We start from the raw sequence: 23,580 nt of genomic DNA, 5'->3' as shown, positions 1-23,580 counted from the left end.
GTTCTACTTTTAATTTTTCAATCAGAATTCTGTAACGTGGACTAACTGAAATGCCTACGGGACTGGCTATTGCTTCTGCTGCTTATCATCAGTCCTCTTCAATTAGAACATGAACAAGATTAATTTTTTTTCTTGCAGATTGATGTGGATGCTCTGCTACCATGGGCTTCATCTTCAATATCATCTCAATTTTCCCAAAATGAGGGAGTCATTTGGAAACTGCTGAGTTCATTGGCGGCATTCTTCCCTCTAAACTTCTTATAAAGCATCAATGGCTTCACCACTTTCTCGCTCAAGCTTAAGCATAAATTTGATATTTGTTCACGCTTCAAGTTTAGCAGAATGTGTGTGGCTGTGAAAGTGGTTCTTCTCAAACTGATGCCTTATCCTTCTGAGTGTCTCAAACTAGATCTTATTTCTACAACCTAGAATGATTTAGTGTGAGTTTAATTTAGTGCAATTTTTTGAAATCCATGCATAGTTTTTCCCATATTGTGCATTTCTGGAGAAACTGTTGAAGATTTCTAACATCTGTTTCCACGATAATTTGGGAAAGGTCCCTAAATAATTTGAAAAGAGAAGCCAAGTGAAACAAGGAATGCACATATTCCTTCCTCTTTTCTAACAAAGCAGACTAGAGGTTTTTAAGGGCTGAGGCTAGTGAGAGATGGGGAGTTACAGTTTTTGTTTTGGTGACAAAAAGTTTTGAAAACAGATATTGGTGGTGACTACACAATATTGTGAACACAGCTACTACCATTAGATTGTATATCAAAACAGATTTAATGGCAATTTCTCTTGTATTTAACTAAAATTTTTAAATGAAAAATAAAATTTACCAAAAAAACCCACTAAATTGCACAAACAGGAGAATGGTAGGACATGTGAAATATACTCTAATGAAGCTATAAAATAAAAACATGCTTTTTCATAGAAGTAAAGTAAATTTTCTGAGGAGATACAATTTTGGGGGGATGCACTGTCAGCTTTCTTCTGAATATGAACTGTTTCAAGTTCGAATTTTCCTCAAAGAATACTGAGGAAAACCAACAAGATAAAAATCTCTTTTTGATACATTTCTCATTCTGGAAAAAGTGTAATGGGAATGATGATCCTAGTTGATATTCCAAAAATCCAACAGAAATAGGTTAATTCCTGCATATGTTCTGTTGGTCAAACATACAGAACCTATATCATGATAGAGAGAACAAAGAGTTAAATCAGAGAGAGCTGACAATTATTGCAATATATTTCTCAAAGAAGTCCAGTTTTATAATTGAAAACAAGTTTACAAAATCTACCTTAAAGAAATATTTCTATAATTAATAGGTCTAAGTTATTTTATACAGTATATTAATAAGCACTCTAGCCATTTTTTTCTATTAAAGTGCTTGCCATCATTGAACTATTGAGGGTTAAACTCACCCTCTCCATGAAAATATGTCTATATTTTTGTTTCTACTTTAGTGGGGTAGCTTTGTATTACAGAATCTTCTCTTCTGCCTCCTAGTTTGAATACTAATGTAATTAACATAAGTGAAAATACCAGTGCTGGTTTTCACTTCTGCATAAAATGGGCTCAGAGGCATCAGTTTGGTTGGAAAGGTAGGTTAGGGACCTGGCTTAGGAAACCTGCTTTGAATAAAACAGTGTTTTCACTTCAAGCATTTCAAGCATAGGATCATCAGGAAGGGCTGAACAAGATGCCTGAGATCATGCACAGGAGGTTAAATCTTACCCCACCACTGCGCTACTGGCAGGCTGTGGGTTTCATTTCGTATCAACATAGGTTCAAGACAAAACACCGCACATGTTTCTAAGAGACATAAGGAAACAGGGAAGCAAGAAAACAGCTCAGCATGTGTAAAATTTAAAAGTCTCTCCATTTGAAAAGAATTTACCATAATATTCATATTCATTCTCTTTCTTTCTCTCTCTCTCTCACACACACACACACAAAAGCAACAAGCTCCAGGAAATAAAACAGTTAGAAGGAAACAAAGCAATCGCCAACAACACCACCCTGACAGTATGACTTAAGGAAGTCAGTGGAAAGCTTCCTTATGAGGTGGGGCAGCTCTGGTGGGATCCTGCTGTCTTTGTGAAGGTGACGAAAATGTATGAAAGGCGGTGCTCACATCTTAGTGAAAGGTGAAAAGAGGTCTTCGAAAAGTACGTAAACTCTGATAGGTATTTTACAACTGTCTACATGAACAATGCTGCTGTAAGTTATGGGTGAATTTTACTGCTTCAAATTCATTCTTAGACCAGTTGAACCAGATCCCACTAGGTGCCCATGAGCCAGGTACAAACAGATCTTCCTTTCCTATTAAATACTCAAAAAACATTTCTTACATTTTAGGTAATATTTAATCACGGGGATGATGGTAGGGCTAAATGTCTCTAGCTAACACAGGTAAAACAAATAATTTACCACAGATTTTCCTAAGATCATCAGATTGGTCACAAAAGCAAATTTCAAAAATAGCCAATTGAATAGAAAATAAAGTGTGTGAAATGCAGGTGACAAAGTTATACATAGATATATACGTGTGTGTGTGTGTGTGTGTGTGTGTGTGGTATAGAATTGAATAATCCGTGCACTTTGTGGAAGTACTTTTTTTCTAAAGTTCACTGGTCTGAAAACCACATAACCAGATTATTAACCTTGGTCCTATTACAGTGAACATGCTGCTCCCTACAGGTCATTCACTCTCTGCTCAGTTTCTAAATTTTTAAACCGTAATCTCAATCTTTGTTATAAATTGATCAAATAAGTCAGTGACAAAACTGAAAACACTTTGAAGAGACATGAAAAATACATGAAATACATGTCACTTCACTCTTTTAGGCCAAAGCCAAGAAGATAACCCTGAGTGGGTTCAATAACAAAGGGGAAAAAATAAGTGAAAATGGCATAACAAGTAACTTGATTTTATTTGAGAGGTAAAAGACAGAAAGGGACAGACAGATAAAGAAAGCTCTCATCTGCAGGTTCACTTCCAGAAATGCCCCCTCCCCCAACAACCAGGGCTGGGCCAGGCTGAAATCAAGAGCCAGGAATTAAATCCAGGTGTCCCATATGGGTGGTGGGAACCCAAATACATGAACCATCACCTGCTGCCTCCCAGGGTCTGTATTAGCAGAAACCTGGAGTCAGCAGCCATAGCCTGTATCAAACCCAGGAGTTCACGTAAGAGTTGAGCATCTTAACTGGTGTCCTTTTAATTTAATTTTATAAAAGATTTGTTTACTTGAAAGGCATAGTATGGAGAGAGGGAGAGACAGAGAGAAAGGTCTTTCATCCATTGGTTCATTCCCCAGATAGCCGCAGCAGCCAGAGCTGGGCCAATCCAAAGCCAGAAACCAGGAGGAGTTTCTTCTAGGTCTCCTATGCAGGTGCAGGGACCCAAGCACTTGGGCCATCATCTACTGGTTTCCCAGACCATCAGCAGGGAGCTGCATCAGAAGTATAGCAGCTAGAATTTGAATCAGCACCCATATGGGATGCTGGTGCTGCAGGCAGATACTTAAAACTACTCCACTAAAGCACTAGCCCTTTGACCCCTTTAGCTGGTGTCTTAAGCACTAAACTAAAACCAACCTCCACAAGTATTTGTTTTTATGCACACCATGGTACTCCAACATAAGAGCGAACAATAAAATATAAACAGAAAAAAACAAACAAACAACAACAAAGCAGAGCTGGGCTCCACAATGACATTCTCTTCTGGTAAGGCCACGGAAGCAATGGGAGGTGGTGAGTGGGACCTTGACCTTGCTTCGCAGTGGTGGACGCACGTTCACACGGCTCCTGTGCAGGAACAGAAACTAAGAGGGCTGACTTACAACTATAGTGAGCTCTGAGAGAGTCACAGCTGAAGAAGAAAACCTCTGCACCACAACTCCCAGCAGTCCTACCTGGTTCTTGGCATAAAGATAGAGAACAGCATCAGCATCTTGTGAGCAGGGAAGAAGAAATCGATCCATCTGCCTAGCAGCTGAGTGATGGGCTCAACTATATCAGCAAAGACCTGCTTTCCACCTGACGTGGTCTGGGCTGGGGGACAGGTGGAGACAGACACTGACCGCTAGATTGGGAGAGGTAAACAGAGAAAATGTAGCAAAACTCACAAAATGTAGCAAAAACTCAGAAAATGGTAAGTGTTAAATCAAATGCAACAAAATCAGAGACGGAAACAAAGTCAATTGTAAGTAAAACTAATTTTGAACATTGTAACTAAAATTCAAAAATAACTGTATTTATCTCTAAGGAGATATAGAAAACTAAACTTTCTTTTAGAAAAGAACAAGAAACCACTGAACAAATTGAGACATTATTGGCCGGCGCCACGGCTCACTAGGCTAATCCTCTGCATGCGGTGCCAATACTCTGGGTTCTAGTCCCGGTCAGGGCACCAGATTCTTTCCCGGCTGCTCCTCTTCCAGTCCAGCTCTCTGCTGTGGCCCGGGAGTGCAGTGGAGGATGGCCCAAGTGCTTGGGCCCTGCACCTGCGTGGGAGACCAGGAAGAAACACCTGGCTCCTGGCTTTGGATTGGCGCAGCATGCTGGCCGTAGCGGCCATTTGGGAGGGTGAACAAATGGAAGGAAGACCTTTCTCTCTCTCTCTATCTCACTAACTCTACTTGTCAAAACAAACAAAAAAAAAACAAATTGAGACATTATACAGAGCACTAATGTTTTCTGTCTTACGGGTGGACAATGAAAAACTGAGTAACACTCAGCTTCACGAAAGAAATGAGTATCTGAGTAACTAAAGAAACCTGTACAGAAACAGAAATACCACTTCTAAAGTAAATGTTACTCTTTGGGGTGGTGGCCCCCAAGATTTCTAAGTGTTGAGTCAAATATTTGGAAAGGTTACACTTTTATTTATAACTTGCACATGGTTTTAAACCTCAACTCGGGGAGACAAGGAAAGAATCATCATTTACAGCTTTCCACCTAAGAACAAAAACATAGTGCAAAAAAACTACTGCCCTCCATGAAGCAAGAAACAAACAAATAATCAGAAAGGAAAGGAGAGCAAAAGGTTTACTAGGTTAGAATGCACAAACTAAGACTGTACGTATGAATCTAAATATATTACAATAACAACAGTAAGTCTTCAACTTACTTCTTTAAATCATGGATTATATTGTCTCATATTTTGAGAAAGTTGTAACTTGATTTTCCATAATATATTGAAAAATTAATAAAATATAAATACTAAAAGTACAGAAAATTTAAACTATGAACAAGGAAAAATCTCATCAAAAGATTGAGTAACTGTATTATCACACTGCACGGATTCTAGGGCTTACAAAATGGCATTAATAAAAGCAAATGGGTGGCCGGCGCCTCGTTGGAATAAATTTAACCAAGAATGCCAAAGATCTCAGTGATGAAGATTACAAAACAATAAAGAAAAAGATAGAAGGAAAAATTAAAGAATAGAAAAATCTTCCATGTTCATGGATGGGAAGTCAACATAATCAAAATGTCCCTACTACCAGGAGCAATTTACAAATTCAATGCAATCCCAATAAAAATCCAACACATTCTTCTCAGGTGTAGAAAGTTTGATGCTAAAATTCATATGGAAACACAAGAGACCCCAAATAGTGAAAGCAATCTTGTACAACAAAAACAAAGCCGGGGATATCACAAAACCCGATTTCAACACCTACTACAGGGCAGCTGTAATCAAAACAGCCTGGGCCGGCGCCGCGACTCACTAGGCTAATCCTCCGCATAGCGGCGCCGGCACACCGGGTTCTAGTCCCGGTCGGGGCGCCAGATTCTGTCCCGGTTGCCCCTCTTCCAGGCCAGCCCTCTGCTGTGGCCAGGGGTGCAGTGGAGGATGGCCCAAGTGCTTGGGCCCTGCACCCATGGGAGACCAGGATAAGTACCTGGCTCCAGCCTTCAGATCAGCGCGGTGCACTGGCTGCAGCGCGCTGGCCGGGGCGGCCATTGGAGGGTGAACCAACGGCAAAAGGAAGACCTTTCTCTCTGTCTCTCTCTCTCACTGTCCACTCTGCCTGTCAAAAAAAAAAAAAAAAAAAAAAAAAAACAGCCTGGTACTGGCACAAAAACAGATGGATAGACCAATGGAGCAGAATAGAAACTCCAGAAATCAATCCAAGCATCTACAACCAACCTATCATTGACAAAGGAGCTAAAATCAATCCCTGGAGCAAGAAGAGTCTCTTGAACAAGTGACGCTCAGGAAACTGGATCTCCACCTACAGAAGTATGAAACTAGACATTACCTCACATGTTGTACAAAAACACACTCAAATGGATCAAAGACCTAAATCTATGAACCAATACCATCCAATTACTGGAGAACATTTGGAAAACTCTGCAAGACATTGGCATAGGAAAAGACTTCTTGGAAAAAACTCCAGAAGCACAAGCAATCAAAGCCAAAATGGACAGATGAGATAATATCAAGCTGAGAAGCTTCTGCACTGCAAAAGAAACATTGATCAAAGTGAAGATGCGAGGGACAGAATGGAAAAAAATATTTACAAACTTACGCAACTGATAAAGGGTTAATATCGAGAGTATATAAAGAGCTCAAGAAATCCAACAACACAAAACAAACAATCCAGTTAGGAAATGGGCAGCGGACTTGAACAGGTTTTTCAAAAAAAAAAAAAAATTATGCTGGCCTCATAGAAAGAGTTTGGGAGGATTCCATCCCTTTCAATTGTTTTGAATAGCTTGATAAGAATTGGAGTTAATTTTTCTTTAAATGTTTTGTATAATTCAGCCATGAAGCCATCCAGTCTTGGGCTTTTCCTGGGACAGTCTTTATTACTGATTCAATCTCTGTCATGGTTATTGGTCTGTTTAGGTTTTCTATGTCTTCATGACTCAATTTTGGTATACAGTATGTATCTAGGAATCTATCCATTTCTTTTAGGTTTCCCAATTTGTTGGCATACAGCTCATTGTAGTAATTCCTGATGATTCTTTTTATTTTTGTGGTGTCTTGTCCCCCTCAGATAGCATTTTAAAATCCTTTGTAACAAGACTTAGAAAATTAAACTGTGAATCAACAGATAAGTAAGTAAATAAACTATGGTATATCTATACAAGGAGATTTCATATATTATAGAATCCAGTACTTTGTATCAGTAAAAATGCATAAAACATAATAAGCCTGAGAAAGTATATTATTGTTTGAAAAATCATTTTGGACAGTAAGTATATATGACACAAACCAGATGTAATTCCTAACCAAAGAATGCATGTTATTTATGCATTATATGTATGTGCAAGATATTTTAGAATGTATTATGAAAACAAACACTAGAGTCAGGATTTTTATTTATATTAACAGACAGAAGAAGACAAAAAAAAGGAATGGAATTAGGGGCCACATACAGGGCTTTTCAATTATATTTGTGATATTTACTTAAAAATTTTTAAGTCAAATCTGCAAAACATTTGCTATGTTAAAGTGCAGCAATGTAGTCAAAGCTGTTGACTATTCTCCTCCTCTGCAATTTATCTAAGACTGAAATATTCCACTATGCTAACAATCAGAAGAGTAAAATAAGAAAATATAAAACAAAGAAGAAAAGCAAAAGATATACTTAAATGGTTCAAAATTGCAAAAACTTTCAATGGTATGACAGCCATCAGGATTTTCCTAGGCTTTCAATACAATCAGAACATAAAATATCTCAAGAAAATTAAATATTCATCACCTAGAGGGAAAAGCATAAAACATTTTGTTTTAGTTTCTTTCAATTGGTGCTGATAATCACAGTGTTTTATCATTGCCTGTGGGATCCAGTGTTCAAAAGCCTAATACTAGGTGCTCCTCACATCTCAATAAATAAATAAACGCTTAGTTCTTCCCCCAAGTAATTCAAATTCACCATCCTGTCTACAGCTTACTCCTTGTACCAGAGTGTACATGACATTTAAGTACCTTATGTTAACAAAAATGACCAAAAAAATGGAGAGGAAACAGAAGGGAGGAGAGGGGTAGGAGGAGGATGAATCATCCACTATGGCTAATGAATTCAAAAGAGACAGAGACAGAGAGAGGGAGGGAGAGAAATTGGAATCTCTGTTGTGTGATAGGTAGATAAAATTAAAAGTCATGAAAAAGCTTTTCAATTTTTACATAGGCAGTTCAACGCCAAGTGTTGATACTTGAGAATAAAGCCACCTTTACCTTTTTAAAGGCTTCTTTATTTGAAAGAGTTACAGAGTGGAGACAGAGATCTTCCATTTGCTGGTTTACTGCTCAAATGGCTGCAAAAGTCAGGACTGGACCTGGCTAAGGCCAGGAGTCTAGAACTTGATCTGGTTCTCTCCCATGAGAGGCAGGGGCCCTAGCACCTAGGCCACTTTCTAACATTTTCCCAGGAATACTGGCAGGGAGCTGGACTGGAAGTGGAGCAGCCTGGCTATCAGCAGGCATCCAGAGAGGAAGCAGGCATCATGAACATCTGCTTAACCCTCTGTGCCGCCACAATCGCCTCCCCAGCGTCTCTAATACTGAGAATTCTCTTAACTTTCTGCAGTAACTACCAATTCATTAACTTGCTATCTGGATCTCAGCCTGAAAATATGCTTACAAACTGTTACATGTTGACAGGAAATATTTAGGTATATATTTTTAATGATAAAAATATTAAGAGTACATTTTAGTTGGGAAGCTACATTGCCTAAATATGACTGTAACTGATACAGTAATGTCAGACCCCTTAAAGTATTTAGATGAGAGATGGGCACTAATTGATAAAAAGGAAATTATTACAGGACAACTACAAATTCATATTAAGACTCTTGTTATACATTAGTTTCTAATTAGCTATTTAAAATGGAAATAACAAATAAATAAAATACATCTGCTTTTCTATCTATTAGTGTGGTTAGCTCCAATTACTGGAAGCTACTCAAGAAAACAGACCATATAACCTTGAAATTCTGGGATATTATATGGGAGACATGTTAATAAAATGTTAACACGATAACAAAATACTTAAAATGTTCTATAAAATAATAATTATAAGATTCCTTAGTCAATTATTCACTATGATTGGGAGACATCTAAATTCAAACAATGAATTACAGTTCTCCTAAGGATAAGGCATAGGCAGAGTAGGCACAAAAAAGCAAAGATAAAGTGTTGAACAATTATGTTTCAAATTGTTTTTGAAATAAAACTAGTGCAAAAGATTATGGTTCTACTGCTTGCCAATTCCTACTTCTTTTTTTTTCTTTTAAAATTTTTATTTATTGGGACAAGACAGTTTAAATTTTGAAAGCACTTGTGTTTTTTTTTCTTTTTTTTCAGTTTTTTTTTTTTAACTTCTATTTAATGAATATAAATTTCCAAAGTACAGCTATGGATTACAATGGCTTCCCCCCCATAACGTCCCTCCCACCCGCAACCCTCCCCTTTCCCACTCCCTCTCCCCTTCCATTCACATCAAGGTTCATTTTCAATTCTCTTTATATACAGAAGATCAGTTTAGCATACATTAAGTAAAGATTTCAACAGTTTGCTCCCACACAGAAACATAAAGTGAAAAATACTGTTTGAGTACTAGTTATAGCATTAAATCTCAATGTACAGCACACTAAGGACAGAGATCCTACATGAGGAGTAAGTGCACAGTGACTCCTGTTGTTGACTTAACAAATTGACACTCTTGTTTATGGCATCAGTAATCACCCTAGGCTCTTGTCATGAGCTGCCAAGGCTATGGAAGCCCCCTGAGTTCACTGATGCTGATCATATTTAGACAAGGCCATGGTCAAAGTGGAAGTTCTCTCCTCCCTTCAGAGAAAGGTACCTCCTTCTTTGATAACCCATTCTTTCCACTGGGATCTCACTCGCGGAGATCTTTCATTTAGGGTTTTTTTTTTTTTTTTTTTTTCCGAGAGTGCCTTGGCTTTCCATGCCTGAAATACTCTCATGGGCATTTCAGCCAGATCTGCATGCCTTAAGGGCTGATTCTGAGGCCAGAGTGCTGTTTAGGACATCTGCCATTCTATAGGTCTGCTGTGTATCTCACTTCCCATGTTGGATCGTTCTCTTGCTTTTTTATTCTATCAGCTAGTATTTGCAGACACTATTCTTGTTTATGTGATCCCTTTGGTTCTTAGTCCTATCATTATGATCAATTGTGAACAGAAATTGATCACTGGGACTAGTGAGATGGCATTGGTACATACTACCTCCTACTTCTTAAAGTCGCAGTATGAAAAAATTCCGATTTATTATGATTTACATACCTCATATAAAAGGATTATATCAGTGGATCTACTATGTGTCAAAACACAATAAAACAAATTATCTGGTCCTAAATATAGCATTTTATAACTTGGTTGCATCAACTGTGAGTTGAGTCAAGAACATTTACTCTTAAGCTCTCACTGTACAGAATACAGCTCTGACTGCTCTGGAGTTACTCTACATTTTATTCTACAGGTGTACAAATCTACTTCATAGTAGTGAGTAGAGTATTTTCACTTGAAATTTATGTTTGAAAAACAGTCTTTGGGATGATTCCCTCAGTTTCAACTGTTTTAAATAGCTTGAGAATAACTGGAATTAGTTCTTTGAAAGTCTGGTAGAATTCAGCAGTGAAGATACCTGGTTCTGGGCTTTTCTTTGTTGTGAGGGTCTTTATTACTGACTCAATTCCTGTCTTGCTTATAGGGCTGTTTAGGTTTTCTATGTCCCTCAAAATTCTTTCTATGAAGCCAGCATCATTTTCATTCCCAAAACAGAAAAAGATATAACAGAGAACTATATTACACCAATATCCCTGATAAATATATATGTAAACATCCTCAATAAAATATTAATTAACAGAATCTAACAAAATATCAGAAAGATCATTCACCCAGACCAAGTGGGATTTATCCCTGGTATGCAAGAATGGTTCAACATTCACAAATCAATCTGAATACATCACATTAACAAACCAAAAAATAGAAACCATATAGTTATCTCATTAGGTGCAGAGAAAGCTTTTGATAACATACAAGATGTAGATGACATGACTCTTTATATATAAGGGAACCAATAGATTCCACTAACAGATGATTAGAACTTATAAAAAAAAGGTTGGTTAAGTGGCACAACATAAGTAACATGCAAAAATCAATAACCTTTGTACACACATACAATACAATGCATGAGAAAAAACTTCTAAGATCAATTCCATTCACAATAGCTACTGAAAAAAATTAAGTTCCTTTGAATACATTTACCCAAGAAGGTCAAAGACTCTATAATGAAAATTAAAAAAACATTAAAGAAAGAAATAGAGGAAGACACAAAAAAGGCAAAAGTCTCCCATGATTTTGGATTGGAAGAATTAATATCATTAAAATGTCATTACTACAGATCCAATGCAATTCTAAACAAAGTACCAATGACATTCTTCTCAGATCTAGAAAAAAATAATAGTAAAATTCATATGGAAAAATAAGAGACCCTGAATAGATACAGCAATCTTATACAACAAAAATAAAGCTGGGGGAATCATAATAACAGATATCAATACATACTACCAAACAGTTATAATTAAACTGTACAGCTATAATACTGGCACAAAAATAGACATGTAGACCAATGGAACAGAATAGAAACTCCAGAAAATGATCCACACATCTACAAGCAACTAATCTTTGACAAATATGCTATAATCAATCCCTGAAGAATGGACAGTCTCTTCAAAAAATGGTGCTGGAAAAACTGGATCTCCACATGCAGAAGCATGAAATAAGACCATTTCCTTATACAAAAATCAACTAAAAATGGATCAAGGATCTGAATCTATGACTTGATACCATCAAATTACTAGAGGAGAACATTGGGGAAACTGCAAGAAATTGGCATAGGCAAAGACTTCTTGGAGAAGACCCTGAATCATAGGCAATCAAAATCAAAATAGACAAATGGGATTGCACCAAGCTGAGAAGCTTCTGCACTGCAACAGAAACATTCAGCAAAGTGAAGAGGCAACAGAAAGAACTGGAGAAAATATTTGCAAACTATTCAACTGATAAGGAATTAATATCCAGAATCTATAGAGAGCTCAAGAAACTTAACAACAAAACCATCCAGTTAAGAAATGGGCAGAGGACTTGAACAGGCATTTTTCCAAACAGGAAATTCAAATGGCCAATACACACATGAAAAAATGCTCAGGATCACTAGTCAGCAGGGAAATGCAAATTAAAAAACCCACCTCAATCATGTTGGAATGCCTCTCATACAGAAATCAACAAACAATAAATGCTTGTGAGGATGTGGAGGAAAAGGTACCCCAATCCACTGTTGGTCAGAATGTAAACTAGCACTGTCACTGTGGAAGACAGACTGGGGATACCTCAGAGCTGAAAACAGATATACCACATGACCCAATAATCTCACTCCTGGGAATTTACCCAAATGAAATGAAATCAGCATATCAAACAGTTATCTGTACCCCCATGTTCACTGCAGCTCAACTGACAACAGCTAAGATATGGACTCAATCCAACTGTCATCAACAGATGACTGAAAAAAGAACTCATGGTGTATGTTCAATATGGAATACTACTCACCCATCAGAAAGAATGAATTCCTGTCTTTTGTAACAAAATGGATGCAACTGGAAACCATTGTACTTAGTGAAATAAGCCAGTCCCCAAAAGACAAACACCATGTTTTTCCCTAATCTGTGGTAACTAATAGAATACCAAAAATGTGAATGTATTAGGGTGAAAGTGACATATTGAGATTTGATGGTTGTTTACAGCCCTTCTCTATACTCTTGGGAACAGTGTTTTTTTCTTCTTAGTGTTTGTTGAACTCTTTACTTGGTAGAGGATTAATCTTATCATTTTAAAGTAAACAATGTAGATCACTGTAAAAATTAAGACAGGGAATAAGGAAGGAGGAGGAAGGGTCAGAGTGCAGGTGGGAGGGAGGGTAGGGGTGAGAAGTGTCACATGTTCTTTATCTGTATATATCAAATAAATGAAATTTCTTTACCTTAAATAAAATATAAAAAAGCGTCTTGGAGGCAACACGTTCATTCCAATTAAATTCATTACCACAATTTTTGGAAGAAGGTATGACATTTTCATCATCATGTATGGCATAACTATAACACAGTAGAATGCTTCTGTTCTGACAGGTTGTCTTTTCAGATGATCTGATAATGAAAGTGACAGATGTTCAAAATATCATATAAGTATTCAGGTTGCTGTATTACATTAACAAATGAAGACTGTAATAGCAATTGTGACTTTTCACCTTGTGCACATCAAATAGAAACATAAACTATTCTTGCAAAGACATTTTTAATCTGTTTAATAGAGAAGATGCCATCCTAAAACTCAGATTTTTAAATAATACTTTTGAAAAAGGCAAAGAATCTCTCAACTCTCTTAGGCATTTCTATTTACAATTATATTAATAGCTAAAGTTCAATATTTAAAAATTATGCTTATGAAGGAACAGGCCATCAAGGAGGATGGCACCTTTCTCTGAAGGGAGGAAGGAACCTCCACTGTGATACGGCCTTGACTAAACAAGTTCAGAGTTGGTGAACTCAAGGGGCTTCCATAGCCTAGACAGCTCATAGCAAGAGTCTCGGGTGATTGCTGACATCATAAATAAGAGTGTCAATTGTTAAATCAACAACGGAAGTCACTGGGTACATGCTCTCCCCGTAGGATCTCTGTCCTTAATGTGTTTTACTATGAAACAGGTGAGTGCAGCCTGTTGAAATCCTTGCTTAGTGTATACTAAGTTGATCTTCTGTATATGAAGGTGATTGAAAATGAAACTGGATGAAGGGCGGGATGGAAGAGGGAGTGGGAGAGGGGAGGGCCGTGGGAGGGAGGGAGGTTGGTGGGGGGAGCCACAACAATACAAAAGTTGCACTTTGTAAATTCACATTTATTAAATAAAAAAAAGAACTTATGGGGGGGAAAGCCATTGTAATTCATAAACTGTACTTTGGAAATTTATATTTATTAAATAAAAGTTAAAAAAATAAAATAAAAAATTATGCTTACGACAGTATTATATAAAATCCCAAAATCTTGAAAATTTAATCAACCAATATGATCTATATAGCCCAGACATGTAGAGTATTCTTGAAATGATGGTACAAAGGAAATTCAGGAAACAAAGCAAGTGAACATATAAACTGTTTGCACCTTAATCCATAAAATCAGCTACTGTATTTATTATATTAACCAAACAGTACATCTTATACTTCACTTGTTAAGGTACAGATAATTTATAATGTATACACTATTTGTCACACGTCATATCCATTTATAAAAATGTTCACAGTGTCTGTAATACAATGACTGTGATGGGTGAAGAGGGACATTTGGAATATATATATATATATATTCTCATAGAACTTGTTGCAAACCATGAACATTTTGTAAAATCGAAGTATACAATTTTTCAACTGGCTTTCGAATCATTTGGAGTACTATCAGGCTAAATCTAAAGAAATCAAAATGTCTAACAAAGATCAGACAAGTTTTCTTTATTGTGCACCACTGTATACCACATTGCGGATGAGCAATCTTGAGTGATAAATTTTCATTTCGACTCAGAATTAACAAAACTAGTAAAATCATGATTAACAATAGGTAATTTGTCCTACATGCTCATTGGGAAGCAGGGATTTGACTTTATAGGCAAGGACTTACTCTACCTTCGACAGAATCGTTCCCCAACACTCCATTTTATAGTTACAGAAACCAAAACTGTCACAAATCTAGAAGGAGCCACAGACTGATGTGGACTCACATCAGCCTGACTTCTAAAGTCCCTCAGTAGTTCAGCTGTCAATCTAGCTGCTGAGAATTCTTGTTATATGAGTTTGCAGCTTTCTTTTAAAAAAGTAAAACTTCTAAAACTTCAACTATGACTTAAACTTCACAGTGACCATGGGATAGCAACAATTGTAACAGAGTAAGCATAAAACATTTATTAAGACTTTCCTACTGGGCCGGCACCGCGGCTCACTAGGCTAATCCTCCGCCTTGCAGCGCCGGCACACCAGGTTCTAGTCCCAGTCGCGGCGCCGGATTCTGTCCCGGTTGCCCCTCTTCCAGGCCAGCTCTCTGCTGTGGCCAGGGAGTGCAGTGGAGGATGGCCCAAGTACTTGGGCCCTGCACCCCATGGGAGATCAGGAGAAGCACCTGGCTCCTGCCTTCAGATCAGCGCGGTGCGCTGGCCGCAGCGTGCCAGCCGCGGTGGCCATTGGAGGGTGAACCAATGGCAAAAGGAAGACCTTTCTTTCTGTCTCTTTCTCTCACTGTCCACTCTGCCTGTCCAAAAAAAAAAAAAAAAAAAAAAAAAAGACTTTCCTACTAACAAATACCATGGGGAACACAAACATTAGGCCAAGCGCCCTCAAATTCCTCACTATTTCTGATTAAGTCGAGCATGACACAGCAGCACTGGGTGGTACAGTAAGATAAGCACAAGCTGTTCTAGGCATTTTGAAGCAAGGGTGAGTGAAGACAGGAGGAAGCCAGAACCTGGACTGGACCTTGAACAGTTACACTGGGGAGAAGCTGGGCATGAGGCACTGGGAAAGCAATGGAATATTTGATATTGTCACTGATCTTTGGTTGATTATTTCTTGAGAAAGAAATACTTTTACAGTGAAATGTTTTCTGAAAATCACGTCTGAGACAGACAACAGAAACTAGCTGAGGAGCCTCATAAGAAGGGTACATATCAATAAAGCACCACGGGTATGCCTCTTAGAGCAGAGAAGGTAGGTGTAATCATTATCATCTCACACATAAGGGAAATCCATTCTAAGGTCTAAGCTACCTTCCTGACATGGAAATTCAGAATTCCGGGCCCCACGCCGTGGCATAGCCAGTAAAGCTGCTGCCTGCAGTGCCGACATCCCATATGGGCACTGGTTGGAATCCCAGCAGCTCCACTTCCCATCCCGCTCTCTGCTATGGCCTGGGAAAGCAGTGGAAGATGGCCCAAGTCCTTGGGTCCCTGTACCTGTGTGGGAGACTTAGAAGCTCCTGGCTCCTGACTTCGGATCAGCACAACTCCAGCTGTTGTGACCAACTGAGGAGTGAACCAGCGGATGGAAGACCTCTCTCTCTCACTGCCTCTCCTTCTCTCTGTAACTCTGACTTTCAAATAAATAAATAAATCTTAAAAAAAAAAAAAAAAGAAATTCAGAATCTAATTTCTTTTTGGCTTGTGGCCCTCTGCCAGTTGGTCCAAGGACCAATGCCTTAAATTCATAGCCTCACACTGAGTGTGTGGGAAGTAGCAATCAACTTTTTATCAGACTGGACAATTCTTATTCTTTGAGAATTTACTATCTCCTGAAAATTGGGAAGCAGGTACAAGATGTTCTTTCTAGTTCAAGAGTAGCAGCTACAGAGTGTGGAAGTGGGAGCCGACGGAAGTGCTCAGAAATTACAGACACGTTCCAGGCTAAGCAGAGCACATACAGCTTTAAGGAAGAAGACACGCTTCACAGAGTGCCTTTAAACTAGATGCTAAAAAGTCTGGAAAATTAGGCTAATGAGCTTAAATTTTATTCTTTATTAAAATAAAAAGCTTACGCATTCAATCTTTGTAATAAGCCTATCAATTGGGTTTTATCCGTAATCCTATTTTACAGAAGAGAAAATTGAAGCCCAGGTAGGTGACATGAATTAGACAACCATCGACCTACTAGGAAATGGCAGAGCAAGACGCTGATCCAGGAAATTTCCTGAGACTTTACCCCTAGAAACCAGGATTCACGGTGGGAAACCTATGAACCCTGTGCTAGATACACAGAGATCAAAGAATTGATTGTCCTATGGTTTTCAAATAGAAATAAGGAACAGGTAAGGAATATCTGAATTTCAGGTTGTGAGTTCATTGTCAGAACTTAAGTTCCTCATTTAATGGTGAATTATTTAAATTCACAATAGAAAGCCAAAATCTGAGGCATATAATTTAAAAATGTGACTTCATAGAATTTTTCATAACACAGAAAAAAAACATGTTTTTAATAATCTAAATAGATTGATAGATTAGGTCTTTGAAAATGGAGTATTTTAAACATAGAAACACATTCCAGAGGCTGGCACTGTGGTGTAGCAGGTAAAGCTGTCACCTGTATTGCCGGCATCCCATATGGGCGTCGTTTCAGACCCCGGCTGCTCCACTTCCAATCCAGCTCTCTGCAATGGCCTGGGAAAGCAGCAAAAATGGCCCAAGCCCTTGGGCCACTGCACCCACATGGGAGACTCAGAAGAAGCTCCTGGCTCCTGGCTTTGGATCAGCGGAGCTCTGGCCATTACAGCCAAGTGGGGAGTGAACCAGCAGATAGAAGACCTCTCTGCCTCTGCCTCTCCTTCTCTCTTTGTGTAACTCCGACTTTCAAATACATTAATAAATCTTAAGAAAAGCAGCATATTCCAGTCATTATTTCTCACAATTGTTGTATCTTTTTAAAGATTAAGATAGTTTTTTATGCATCTACCAAACATGCATTTTTGTATTTTATTTCTCCTTGTATAAAGTAAATTTCCAAATGACAGAGATCACACAAATTAAGGCACTTTGTTCACAAGTACTTGAAACAAATATTCAGCTTGAAACACTAACCTGAAGTGTTAAAGGAATGGAAACAATGTAAGAGGGAAAAAATGAAGCTGCAGTATGAAGGTGATTTGGAAAAGGCATGAGAGAGTAGTGTAAAGGGAGGAGCTTTTTATATTTCTGACCAGACATCAAAACCCTGTCCTTCCTTCTTCCTATCAGCAAGTTTCCTTACATTATTGTGTACTGATATGTGTTGTTATGCATTGATCTAAAATGTAGAGTAAAAAGTGGGGCCAGCATTACAGTGCAGCCAATACCTGTAATGCTGGTGTCCCATATCAGTACTGGTTCAAGTCCTGGCTATTCCAGTTCCCATCTAACTCCTTGCTAATATGCCTTGGAAAGCATTGTACTTGGGCCCCTGCCACCCACAGGGGAAAACTGGATGGAGCTCCAGGGTCCTAGTTTTGGTCTAAGCCCAGGCTGTTGCAGCCAAATGGGGAGTGAAACAGTGCATGAAATACCTCTTTCTCCCTTTCAAATAAACAAAACAAATCTTAAACAAAAAAGAGTAGAAATTCATGCCATTGAAATAAGAAACGCATTTTCATTAAGCATAGAGGTAGAACTACTTATTTATATCTAGTGTCTCAAAGTCCACTGCTTTTTAAGCTGTTTTAACAATTAATCCCGTCTTTCCCATAGGGGAAGGCCACACACTCACTGTCCTTTGAGAGAATACTTTTCACAGACTGAAGACAACAGTAAGGCCACACTAGTGAGGTGGAAAGGTCATGGGCTTGGATTCCAATAAAGCCCTCCCCTTCCCTGGCCAGCATGGAGATGACCACGTGTCTAGGAGTCTCGGTGGCTCCATCACAGGATCACTGGGGAAGGTGATTGGACAACACAGCAAAAACATCTTCTGGGAGGTCTCCTATGTACGAAGTTCTGAACAAACTTAAATACCACTGCATTAGAAAGTACCCTGACTGGGACTGGGAGATGTGAAGTCAGAAAGTATTAGCATTACTGCTAATTCCGCAACTAACAAATGTTTGATCATAGGCTATTCACCCCCCCCCAAATATATTTGAATCTGTTGTAAAATTTAGAAAATAGACTCTGCGCTTACGTAAAAACATTGCTTGAGCATCAAATTAGATGCTGCATGTAGAACAGAAAAGCACTATAAATTTACTATAACTAATTTCAAATAGTATCCATAAAAAACCTTTTAAAATTCAAGAAAAAGCTTAGCAATTAATTTTTCAGTCTATTACTCAACTGTGATATCCTTTCACTTTCATAAACCAATTTATTGCCCTGCATTGAATTAGAATTATACAACTACTACATGACCTCTAAGATCCTTCCTCACTCTTAAGTTTCATAATTTTTGGTGTCCTCTTGCAAAACCTGCTTACCAAACTCTAACTCTGAATTCAGAAAAATGAAGGCTTCATTTCTACCCAGATTAGGTAATTCCCTCCAGGAATGAATGTCTCCTCTATGTTCTGGCTGCTACACTAGTCCTCCCAATAACATTCTGAAACCCCCAGTGGGTCCTGACACCCTAAACTTTAATGCCTTTTCTACGTTAACTATGCACTCATCAAGCACTGTGCCTGCAAACTTAAGTAGCATTAAGTCCAATAGGAAAACTGGCACAAATTTCTTCTCTCTTCTCAATTTCTCATAGATACATCTCTTGTTACCAAAGACCTTGACAACCTCACCTCTTCCTTCCTTATTAAGTCAAGAATTTTCACCCTTACAATGAAAGGAAGTAGTTTAGAGCTTCTCTTTGCATATCTAAGTTTCTGACATCACTATTCTTAGGGCCATAATTAAGTGAGGTAAGAGTTACTTTGACACAAGCACTCCCATTCCATGAGAGGCAATCTGACAATCGATATGGCTCCTACATGGCCAAGGGGTGGGTAGTGTGTACAGAATGAGAATGCGCACCCTGAGACAGAGCTGGGGGGTATGACATTTTACCACGCCATTTAGAATGGCATGCAATTTAAAACTTAGAGTTGTTTAATTTTAGAATTCCCTTTAATGTATTTGGACTGCAGTCAACTTAAAATGTGTAAGGGGATTGGTACCTTGTGAGCAACTCCTGTCATTTCCCATGTGGTCCTGTAATTTAATTTTAGTCCCTGTGGGACTGTGTCTCTTCTTGTCATGTGTTCTTCATCCTACCTGGAAGACTTCTTTTTAGCTTTTTTTTTTTAATTTGTTTATTTACTTACATACTTTGTTATTTGAAAGTCAGGACAAACACACACACACACACAGAGAGAGAGAGAGAGAGAGAGAGAGAGAGAGAGAGACGGACAGAGATACAGAGACAGAGAGGACTTCCACCTGCTGGTTTACTCCCCAAATGGCCGCAACAGTGATGTCTGGGCCAGGCCAAAGCCAGGAGCCAGGAATTCCTTATTGGTCCCTAACATGGGTTTCAGGGGCCCAAATGCTTGGACCATCTTCTGCTGCCTTCCCAGGGGCATCAGCAGGAAATTGTACGGGAAGCAGAGTAGTTGGGACATCAACTGGCAATCTGACCTATGCAAGATGCCAGTGTCACAAGCAGTACCTGAACTCACTGCACCACAATGCCAGCCCCTCTTTCACCTTGGTCCATGGCATTTCCCAGTCTGCATAGCAACAGCCTATGTCTACTCCTTTTGACAGACGTGTTACTGGGCAAAAGGTCCTTGTTCATCTTCACACTTTAATCACAGTGAACTACACCTGACCCATCCAGAAATTCAATAAATGTTGAACAAACAAAAATAAGTCAGGAAAATCTTTGAAACTTGTCCAAAATCTGCAAGAGCCTGGGTCCAGTGCTTGAATGATTACAGCCTTTTGCCAGTGGTACAAGAACTCTCCACAGAGGCATTTAACTAGAAGACAGCTTCGAGTCTGGTGCCCGGCACCAAAGGGGGTTTCCACTCGCAAATCCACAGCATGCAGCAACCTCCAGAAATAGCCTTGGCAGTCCAACATGCCCAAATCCTACGAGGTTTACTGACACCTGTAATGCCACTCTTGACACAGCTGTCTGATTGGTACCATAGTTGTTTTATCTCTAGGCCTGTGTTCACTCCTGTTCCACAAAGCGAATTCCCAGTTCATCAGTATAAAAACTCCCTAATAGACAGAAACAAATAAAATCTCCTGTGAGTTGGCCCAATCCATGGCATACTGCATACAATAGCTCCAGGAGACAAAGCTGACTCATTGCTTCCTACCTGGGTTGCCAGGCCCTGGCAATTTTTAGAACCCTCAGATGGGCTGGCAGATTGTATTTTCAAAGCATGGTGGTGTGTGTCTCTCTCATACACACCTACACACACACACACACACACTCATGCACAAACTCTCTCCCCCCATGCACACACACACATATATGCACACACATTCTTGCACACTCCTATTAAAATGTGACACTGAAAATACTCCAATGAAAGTATTTCTCCCTGGAACCTGGGTGGACCTTTGAAACTGTTTCTAACAATAGAATGTAGAGGAAATGATGCTGCCTCACTTCTGAGGCTGGGATATAAAAGGCAAATGACTTCAGTTTGGCTCAGCCTCTAACGTGAACCACTTGGCCTACTGGCGCTTAACCATCATGTTGTAAGAAAGCCCAGGCTACGCCAATCCCATGTGGACCTACAAACCAATACTCACAGCAGGCCTCCACCTCCAGATCTGTAAGGGAATGAGGCTGTAGATAATCCCAAACCCTAAAGCTTCAGACTTCCAGCTGAGATCCACAGAAACCCAGAGAGGGAACAGATTGTTACTGCTGCTGTTTCAAGCCATCAAGTTGCGGAATCTTTGTGAGCACTCTGACAAGGAAGCCTCAGTAATCTGAAGGTGATGAAGAACTGGCAGAGGGCCTGGCCTGGGGAATACCAATTTACAACGAGATTTAAGGCAGCCATTGCTTCCATGCTCTCTGGGAAAAGTTTTATTGACAGAATATCTGAATAATCACCCTGAACTTCACATTCATCCAGCATATAGTTGCATTATGGAAGAAATAATAAAATAATTCAGAAAATATTATATCAATATCCCAAACTATTTATAAAAGCCTCTAGGTTGTTTTTAATAGTTTTCCACAACACTTCCCTATTGATCTTTTCAATGATATGCATTTGTCCAACAGTGTTAAAAAACTGTTTGTTGTTCCCATTTGCTTTTTAGCGTAAACATTTTTTTTAAATAAAATGTGTTTGGTTGTTTTCTGTAGAAAACACACAGTATTACAACTCCAACCTCTTCTGCTCTGTACTGTCTCACAATAAGGACTTTATCCAGTTATTTAAGTTTAACTTAAATCCTTGATTCAATTCAAGTAACCTGACTCAAAAAAACTCTGTGTTAAAAAGTTTCATTCACTCAAAATTTCAGTCTTAAAATCCCATCTCCAATCACTCTTCAAGTCTGTGGTCATCTTCAACCCATCACTGCATTCACTCACAGCAAACACACACACAGGCAGCTAACAAAGCTTTCCTGGACCATGCCATTGCAAGATCTCCATCCTTACCTGATGGACAACAAAACCCTGAAATTAGCACAAACCAACTTCCACTCTGGGTTATGATTTACTTGTCACACAAGCCTCAGTTTTCTCGTGTTTCAGATGAGGGTAGTAATTATGCCTAGTTCCTAAGGCTGCTGTGAAAATATAAGCACTAAATAAGTAGAGGTATTCCTGTAATTATTATATTGACATCTTCTAAATTAAATCCCTTTCTGAGCAAGTTATTTATCTCATCCTGCTGCTGTGTCCAACAAAGCACTTAATACTCATAGTAGGACATTGCAAGTAGTTCATGGATAATCTCTAATATGAGAAACTATGCATGGGTTGCAAAACTGTTTGCACCAAAAACAATTCACCTGTTACTTTTATTTTCCATGAACCTTTTAAAGTCTCCTCCCACATGATTACTTGCAATTAAGAGAAAGTCAAGACATTAAAACTTTCAATTTATTCATCTGAAAGATAAAAAAAAGATACTCAAATTCAAGGAATTACTACAATTTAAAACACAGATACACAAGTAGGAAAAATAATTCTCTTCAAATATTCCATGTTGATTTTATTGATTATGAGAAGACACATGCAAACTCAGGAAGCCAGGCTACTATGGCATAAGTAGAACACGAAACACAACTTAGAAAGGTGAAGTGCCCCTGCTAGGACACAAGTTCAGTGAACAATCTCTGTGCCATGGAAGTGGCAGTCCTTCCAGTCACTTCACAAAGGTTCAAAGGCAACAAACAAGGTGAGCACTGGCAATGTTCCTGGACTCAAGAGGGAGGACAAGAGAAGATTCTGACAAGCAGGGTGGGCTTGAGGTTCATACTGGAGCAATATAATAATGAAAATGTAGGTAATCCAGGAGAAATAAGGGTTGACATAAAGAAAAAGCTTAGGAACATAGTGCTTTCTTTGTGAAAAAATGTGAATCTCCATTTGAATACTTCTAATCTGTATCTTTATAATGCTTATTTAGAGAAGATATGGAAGAATTTTAGAAACATTCATTGTGGTTGTAGAGTATTCTAAGTTTCTAGGAAAGGAACCATGGGTCAAACAGCATGGAGGTGCTTTATCTTAAGTACTGAAGGCAAATATTTGAGATGATTAAGATTCTGTTTGAGACACCCCAATCCCTTATCAGAGTGACGGGGTCCAAGCTTTGGTCTCACTTTGGATTTCGGGTTCCTGCTAAGTGCACCCTGGAAGGCAGCAGGTGACGGCTGAAAGACCTGGGTCCCTGCAACTCACAAGAGAGACTCATATTCAGTTCTGGGCTCCTGGTTCTGGCCTGGCCCAGCAACGGCAGTTGTAGATATTTGAGAACTAAACCAAAGACCAGAATATTTCTTTCTCTCTTTTTCTCTCTCTCAAATAAAATAATAAATAAAAATTACAGAAAAGCAATGGTACATACTT

General features: G+C 38.7%; 1 protein-coding gene across 7 annotated transcripts in view; it reads right to left on the bottom strand.

Annotated features, from left to right (window-relative positions):
* The window catches only part of PRR16 (proline rich 16), a 193,076-nt gene that overhangs the window by 70,328 nt on the left and 99,168 nt on the right, over positions 1-23,580 (bottom strand). The window contains exon 1 of one of the 7 annotated variants that reach the window (XM_089334845.1): positions 3,922-4,064. The exons of 5 other annotated variants lie outside the window; for them this stretch is intronic. In XM_089334845.1, the coding sequence (XP_089190971.1) occupies positions 3,922-3,990 (69 nt within the window). In that variant the 5' untranslated portion in view covers positions 3,991-4,064. Of the gene's footprint in view, positions 1-3,921; positions 4,065-23,580 lie in introns of those variants that run through there. One more of the 7 variants, XM_089334844.1, reaches the window with a different exon arrangement.

The sequence above is a fragment of the Oryctolagus cuniculus genome, chromosome 6 (assembly GCF_051225735.1).
Source record: "Oryctolagus cuniculus isolate XC-2025 breed Fujian yellow rabbit chromosome 6, ASM5122573v1, whole genome shotgun sequence".
NCBI classification, from domain to species: Eukaryota; Metazoa; Chordata; class Mammalia; order Lagomorpha; family Leporidae; genus Oryctolagus; species Oryctolagus cuniculus.
The sequence above is the reverse complement of the archived record's forward strand: the minus strand, read 5'-3'. Positions and strand labels throughout refer to the sequence as shown.